At 37.2% G+C, this 8,285-nt stretch overlaps 1 protein-coding gene across 1 annotated transcript; it reads left to right on the plus strand.

Moving 5' to 3' along the window:
• The first annotated feature begins 469 nt into the window (after nt 1-469).
• Nucleotides 470-2,723, plus strand: LOC136229339 (BTB/POZ and TAZ domain-containing protein 1-like). Its single transcript, XM_066018060.1, has 5 exons — nt 470-693; nt 772-905; nt 1,092-1,395; nt 1,493-1,809; nt 2,299-2,723. The coding sequence occupies exons 1-5, from the start codon at nt 523-525 to the stop codon at nt 2,486-2,488; spliced, it is 1,116 nt and encodes a 371-aa protein (XP_065874132.1). The 5' UTR covers nt 470-522; the 3' UTR covers nt 2,489-2,723.
• The last annotated feature ends 5,562 nt before the right edge of the window (nt 2,724-8,285 follow it).

Genomic DNA, 8,285 nt, shown 5'->3' on the forward strand with positions numbered 1-8,285 from the left:
AAGGGCTGGACAACCATTTATTTTAATAACACACAAATTTCACATGTTATTATAAAAAGTTATTTTTTGAAAATTTTCTTTGTTCAACCGTTGCAAAATATACAGATTGTCAAATTTCTGATAGTGTGTGGAATAAATATTGTTATATTATAATTGAATTCTTCTTTTGAACAAGAAGAAAAGATAAAAGCGATTAGTTTACAAAGTTGTATTAACGTGTGACAGAACTACAGTTTATAGTATACAGTATTATCATTATCCATATTTATTTATTTATGGTAACAAAATAAATTTACTTCCATATATTAACTGCTCTAGTAGATTTTATTTTACCTAATCACTAACAAACAGCGCGTGACGCGTGGCGTCCTCTCTGTCTGATTTTTTTTCTATTTTTTTATTTTTTTTGAGAAAAAAATAAAACGCTTTTCATGTTGGTGGGTTGGCTATAAAGCCAAGAGACCACCATCTTCATTTCCATTGCAATTTTTGCATATTCCAAAATCAAAAACAGAAAAGAAAATGTGTATGCTTCCGTCTCAATCTCCCATCGGAGAAGCTTATAACACCGCCAAAACTAATTGCTCCACCGATTATCAAATCTCCGATCAAACTCCCCGTGAATTACCTGAACCCGACGTCCAGATTGTCACCTCCGACGGCCTTCGCATTCCGGCTCACACTAGCATCCTGGTACTTAATTTAATTTCTCGATTAACATTCCGTTTTCATTTTCTCATCTCTCATTATATTCCGATTCCGATTATGTAGGCATCAGTATCATCGGTGCTGGAGAATATAATCGACAGGCCACTCAAACACCGGAACTCTCAGAGAACCATTCCAATCCTCGGCGTTCCAAGCGATGCCGTTTCCGTCTTCCTCAGATTCATCTACTCCTCAAGGTTAACTATCTTACTGTTCATTAATTAGATGCTTAACTTAACTTGTGCTGTTAGATTTAGAAATATTCAAAGAGATTAATTAATTTTAGTCTGCTACGTAAACTAAATACGATTTTAGGGGGAAGAAATTTGATTAGTTATTTAATTGTTTAAGAATTAGAGAATGACGAAAATATCCTTGGACAGGGTCGGTGCGGATGAGCTGGAGAAATTTGGGATCCATCTTTTAGCATTATCTCATGTTTATCTAGTCCCTCACCTGAAACAGAGATGCATTAAAGATATGAGTCAACGGCTAACCGTTGAAAATGTGGTGGATGTTCTTCAATTAGCAAGACTCTGCGACGCACCGGATCTTTACCTCAAGTGTATGAAATTAATTTCTACCCATTTCAAGGCCGTAGAGATTACAGAAGCTTGGATATTCATGCAAAATCATGACCCTTGGATGGAGCTCGAGATTCTCCAATTCATCGACGAAGCTGAGAATGTAAGTTCCGAATTGTTAATAAATTAAAAAGTTATTTAATTAATTAAGTGCTAATTATGAGATTATGAAATTAATTTTTTTTTTTTTTTGTTTACAGAGGAAGAAGAGAACAAGGAGGCAGAGAGAGGAGAGGAACATATATATGGAGTTAAGCGTAGCGATGGATTGTCTAGAGCATATATGTACGGAAGGGTGCACGAGCGTCGGGCCATATGATGTAGAGCCGGCGAAGAAAAGGGGGCCGTGCAGCAAATACTCCACGTGTCAAGGTGTCCAGCTATTGATCAAACACTTTGCCATGTGTAAGAATCGTGTTAATGGAAAGTGTCCGAGGTGTAAGAGGATGTGGCAGCTGCTTAGACTTCACTCTTGTATATGTCACCACCCTGATTCCTGCAAAGTTCCCCTCTGCAGGTAATTCATTTCTTTTATATCATTGTGTTCTTTGCTTTTTTGCTAAAATTAAAATATCAGGACCATGATAGCCTCAAAAATGCTTTTTTGCCCCCACAAAAATATATATTTTCTGTATTGGCCCATGAATTTGGAATGTGTTGTTTTGCTTGAGCTACCAACTTTTACCAAGAATGCTTATTTTGAACTTGCTTTTTCTTTCTTTCCACACTTATACAGTATATCCCATGTGTGTTTTTTAATGCCCATTAGGATTAATTTACATGTGTGGACTAAACTACCCTTCTATTATTAGCTTCTGAATTCCTTGGATTTAGACTCTTGTAAAATCTTAAAACAGCTAATCATTCATTCCCTTGAAATCTTCAATTTTAATATGAGTGGCACACACAAAAGAAAAGGATATCTCACCAATATCATAATTCCAAGGTTCTGCCACATGGCAACAAAAAGGACCATTTCTAATAGATATTTTCATCTTTGTTACAGGCAATTCAAATTGAAAAGTCAGCTTGAGAAAAAGAATGATGATATGCTATGGAAGGTATTGGTAAGGAAGGTTATGTCAGCCAGAGTTATGTCTTCTCTCACCCTGCACAAGAACAGGAAGGAAGATGTAAAGAAGGAGACAGTGCAGGATCATGGGATTGGAACCTTCAGATTATATAACTCTGTATAATGCAGGAAATGTAATGAAAATATGGTGTCTTGTTAGATAGGTTTTTCTTTTCTTTTTGTTAGTTACTCTGTTCTTAGTGTGTTTGTATTAAGTTTGTGCAAGGGAAGTAGAATTAGATAAAGGAAAATGAGTAGGTGTGGTTTCTAATCTGTACATGAAAAAAGCTGTACTTGGGAGTGACTGCTTGTAATGCCAACTTTCTTTATAAATCTAAATACTTCGGTTTCTTGTATAATGAATTACAGTAGATTAACACATAAATCAACAACTGTTCCGGTCATGAGCACCACCAGTTCTTATCACTTACCATAAAATGAGAACACACTCTCTAGTTTCGTAGGTTCTCATCGGACCAAATTACTATTAGTGGCCGCGATCGGTAAAGGTTGTGTTGATGTCGAAGAACAAATATTCCTTTGTGGATGGAATGATCAGGTTGAAGATAATCTTTATAATCAATAAAAACACTGTTGTTTCTATATAATTAATGAGAACACTGCAACAACATGGTAATGTCTTGGATTTATCATGCTCTTTTACCATTGATAACCAGAAGCATAATATGGCTAGATAAGGCGAATCAAAATCTAGGAAGATTTAAAAGAAAGGTTTTTAAATTTTTACAATAAAATTCAATAATTCAATTCAAGGTCTAAGTATATTCATATATTATTCAAGTTCATATTCTTTTTTCATTTTACAAACACATTATTCAAGTATCGGTTTGTTAGTTGAATGTTTTCTCGTTGAACCCGTTATTTCCGATTTTCTCCATTTTTGTTACATTGCTCAGGTCACATTTGGACAGAACAACCGTCATTGCAAATGCGACATAAGTAATTTTGTCGCAAATGCGATATGAGCAATTTTGTCGCAAATATGCGACAATTATCGTCCTATTTGCGATAAGAGAACTATCGATACGACAAAAATGGAAGAAATTGGACGGTCTTGAGAAAGCTAAGATGAAGAGAGAAATTGTATTGTAATGAATCAAGAAACTAAGTTGTATTACAGAGAGAATTGAAATGAATACAACAAGTATTGAATTGAAGTAAGTAACAAATAAGCTAGCTATGTGAATATATACAAGGAGCGAAAACTGATTAATAACAGACTTGCTGAGCTGTCATTAAGCTGTTGATCTGTTGTAACTGCTACTAACAGAATTCTGCTGTGAACTTTAACATTCCCCCCTCAAACTTGGTCTTGTGTTAACAATTCCAAGTTTGTGCATGAATTGATCTATCTGTGAACCATTCAGACTTTTAGTGAAAAGATCTGCTAACTGTTGAGCTGAGCATACATGTGGTGTGGCTATAAATCCCTACTCCACATAATCTTTGATGAAATGAACATCTATATCAAAGTGTTTAGTACCCTCATTATCAATAGGATTTGCTGCAATTGCTATTGCTGAAGTATTATCACAATGAAGTGGTATTGGCAGTGTCACTTCAAGCTTGAAACTCTGCAATATGTAAAATATCCACTTCAGTTCACATGCTGTTACTGCTAAACTCCTGTATTCTGCTTCTGCAGAAGATCTGCTAACTGTTGACTGCTTTTTGCTTTTCCAAGATATTAAGGATTGGCCTAGGAAAACACAATATCCTGTGATAGACCTCCTTGTAATCTTCCATACCCCCCAATCAGCATCACAATAAGCTGTTAGTGGTAGAGCAGATTGAGTAGGATAGAAAACACCTCTGGTTAGTGTCTTCTTTAAGTATTTGAGGATGTGTAGAGCTGCCTCTAGATGATGTTGCATTGGTTCAGTCATGTATTAACTGAGTTGTTGTGTAGGAAAGCAAATATCTGGGCGTGTGAATCCCAAATATAGTAACCTGCCAATCATTCTTCTGTATACATCAGGTGCCTTCAGTTTTGGAGTCTCACCTTTTGGTTGAAAACCAGATGGCAATGGAGAACTAGCTTCATGTGCTTCACTTAAATCTGCATCTGCAAGTAGGTCTCTGATGTACTTAACTTGAGACAACACCATCCCCTTTTCTGATCTTGCTACTTCAACTCCTAGGAAATACTTTACATATCCTAGGTCTTTGATTGTAAACTTGCTGTGTAGAAATTCCTTCAGCCTGATAATTTCTTGCTCTGAAGTCCCTGAGATGAGTAAATCATCCACATATAGAACCAGAATAGTAAAAATGCCACCTGCATCTTTTGTATACAAACAGTGATCATGTTTGGACTTTAGGAAGCCAAATTGTTGAAGTTTAGCTGCCATCTCCTTGTTCCACTGCCTGCCTGCCTGTTTTAGGCCATAGAGACTTTTGACAAGCTTGCACACCTGCCCTTGTTTTGCTTTTGTGTATCCCTCTAGTGGTAGCATGTACAGATCTTCTTCAATGTATCCATGTAGATATGCATTATTGATATCTATTTGATGGACTGGCCAATTCCTTGCTGCAGCAATAGCTAGGAAGATTCTCACAGTTACTAACTTGGCTACTGGTGAGTATGATTCTGTGTAGTCAAAACCAAAGATCTGATTGTATCCTTTTGCCACCAATCTTGCTTTGTATCTGTCTACAGTCCCATCTGGTTTCCTCTTGACTTTGAAGATCCATCTAGAAGCTATCCCCTTCTTTCCTGCTGGTAAAGCAGTCAGTATCCAGGTGCCATTCTCCTCTAAAGCTGTCAACTCTTGTGACATTGCCTCCCTCCATTTAGGATTTGTGGATGCTTCTGTGTAGGATTTTGGCTCTTTGTCATCAAGTAAGTTGGTCATGAAAGCTTGATGATCACTGGAATACTCTGGCAAGGTGCAGACATCATCCTCTAGAACTTCTATTTGTATGTTTCCAGCAAAATCTTGCATCCAAACTGGTGGTTTGATAACCCTGCCAGTTCTGGTACATGTTGGTGCAGCTTCAGCATCAGCATTCATCTGTGCAGCAGCATTATCTGCCTCATTTGGTGGAGGAGTGCTGGAAGTTATGACTAGTTCTGGAGAACCAGAAGTACTTGGAGAAGCAGATGATGATTGCTTGTAAGGAAACACAGTTTCATGAAAAACCACATCCCTTGTCACCTGGAACTGATTAGTGTCCAGTATATAGACTACATACCCCTTTTGACCACTTGCATATCCCATAAAAATGGCTTTATGAGCTCTGGGGTCAAACTTGTCTTTGTGGGGTTGAAGATTTGTCACAAAACAAAGGCATCCAAACACCTTCAAGTGTGTGTAATCTGGATTTCTACCATAAAGCCTTTCAAAGGGAGTCTGCCATTGTAAACTTTCTACAGGCAATAAGTTTATGACATGAGTGGCTGTTTTGATTGCCTCTCCCCAGAATTCATCTGATGCACCAGACTGAAACAATAGACTTCTTGCTACTTCCAACAAGTGCCTGTGTTTTCTTTCTATGACTCCATTTTGTTGTGGAGTGTAAGTGCATGCTTTTTGGTGTAAAATACCAAAATTAGTGATCAAATTTTGATATGCCTGACTAGTAAACTCGGTTCCATTATCGGATCTGATTACCTTGATGGTAGTTTTGAATTGGTTTTGTACCAACAGAATGAATTTATGCATTGCAGCACATACTTCAGTTTTAGATGGCAGTAGTATGGTCCATAAAGCTCGAGAAAAGTCATCCACTATCGTTAAAATGAACCTTGAGTTGTTTGAAGAACTCATATGATAAGGCCACCATATATCTGTATGTAACAACTCAAGAATGGAAGTAGAAACAGAATTGCTAAGTGGGAAACTTAATCTGTGTTGCTTTGCCAAAGGACATATTTCACATGGTATTACATTCTCTACACAAGAAATTCCTTGAACATGCTTCAACTTTTTCCAAGATACATGTCCTAGTCTATAATGCCATAGCACATTTTCATCATTCATATCTTCTACAACTGAAACAGCAAAAGTACACTGTATGTTACTTACATCTCCTGTGTGAACTTCATTGATGAGTCTGGGGCTAAAAGATCTTCTTGTTAATCTGTAAAGGCCTCCACTCATGCATCCTACTGCCAGCACTTTCTTAGTCTTCAGGTCCTGTAATGTGCAGAAATTGGGGTAAAAGCTAATCCCAACTTCCTCTTCTTTCGACAATTGACCAACTGACAGCAAATTGAACTTGAAACTTGGGGCACATAGAACATTATGCAACTGAAATCTATCAGTAAACTTAACATTCCCTTTCTGTGAGATGTTTTGTAAACTGCCATCAGGTAGATATACCTTTTGCTTTCTTGGCATATTATGAACATTAACCAGATTAGACACATTTGCACACATATGTGAACTTGCACCTGAATCAATAATCCAGTCATTACTATCACATTTTATATCTGAGTAGCTGGTGATGTTACCTGCAAACCCAGAAAAAACAGCCAAATCATTTGTTGCTTTAGTGCTCAAGAATTTCTGAAACTCCTTCTGCAGAAAAGAGTTGAAGAACTGTGCTTGAATCCCTTCCTGATCCATCTCAGTTTCCTCTATTCCACCTTCTTGAGCCACATGTGCCTGATGATTGAAATTCTTCTTTACTCCCCTCTTCTTTGGTTTAAACCAGTCTGGATATCCCTTCAATTTGAAGCAAGAATCCTTCAGATGTCCTGGTTTCTTGCAATATGAACAGAACATATCTTCTTTGGCAACTTCTCTGTCATTTCTTTCTCCTTCTCTGTTAGAACTTTCACCTCCTCTATTAGAACTCATCACAGCATTCACTATTTCTGGTGTTCCATGACTGACATTCTGCACATTTTGCTTCTGCTGCTCCATCTTCAACACCATAGAATAGGCTTTAGTAACAGATGGCAGTGGATCTGACATTAACACCTGATTTCTTGTTTGCTCATAAACATCATTAAGCCCCATCAGAAATTGCATTAGATGATCTGCTTCTATCATATCTGACATTTTCTTGCCAGTAATTTCACAATTACAAGATGGAATAGGGTTCATAGCAGAAATATCCTCCCAAAGTTTCTTCATCTGTGTGTAGTAAACACTTACAGTTGAATTTCCTTGCTGCAGATTAGCAAGATCCTTTTTGAGTTGATACACCAGTGGGCCATTTGATTGACCAAATCTGTGCTCCAATTCCACCCATAACTGCTTTGCTGTTTTCACATAATTGAGGGATTCAGAAAGATCTTTTGAGATTGAAGCTAATAGCCATGAAAGAACCATGCTATCACATCGTTTCCACTTTTTGTAGATCGGATGATTGAGGGGTGGTTGAGGAAAATCTATCAGCAAGAAATCCAATTTGTCCTTCGCTGCTAGACCAATCTTCACTGCACGAAGCCAAGACAGATAATTTGCAGTTGTCAATGGAGTATTGACTAGAAAAACACCAGGATGATCTGATTTTTCAAGATCAAGAAAAGAAGTATCAATTTTTGCCATTTTTGTTGTTGCAGGGATAAAATCTTCACCAATTGGACTCGGAATGACTTCCTCTTCACTTTCTGATTCAAGAACACGAAACTTATTATTTCGCCTTTGTGTTGTTGCTCTCCTATTCACCATAGATCTTCCATTGCGGAATTGTAGCTCTGATACCATCTTGAGAAAGCTAAGATGAAGAGAGAAATTGTATTGTAATGAATCAAGAAACTAAGTTGTATTACAGAGAGAATTGAAATGAATACAAGTATTGAATTGAAGTAAGTAACAAATGAGCTAGCTATGTGAATATATACAAGGAGCGAAAACTGATTAATAACAGACTTGCTGAGCTGTCATTAAGCTGTTGATCTGTTGTAACTGCTACTAACAGAATTCTGCTGTGAACTTTAACAGTTC

Source organism: Euphorbia lathyris, chromosome 1 (genome assembly GCF_963576675.1).
Source record: "Euphorbia lathyris chromosome 1, ddEupLath1.1, whole genome shotgun sequence".
Lineage (NCBI taxonomy): Eukaryota > Viridiplantae > Streptophyta > Magnoliopsida > Malpighiales > Euphorbiaceae > Euphorbia > Euphorbia lathyris.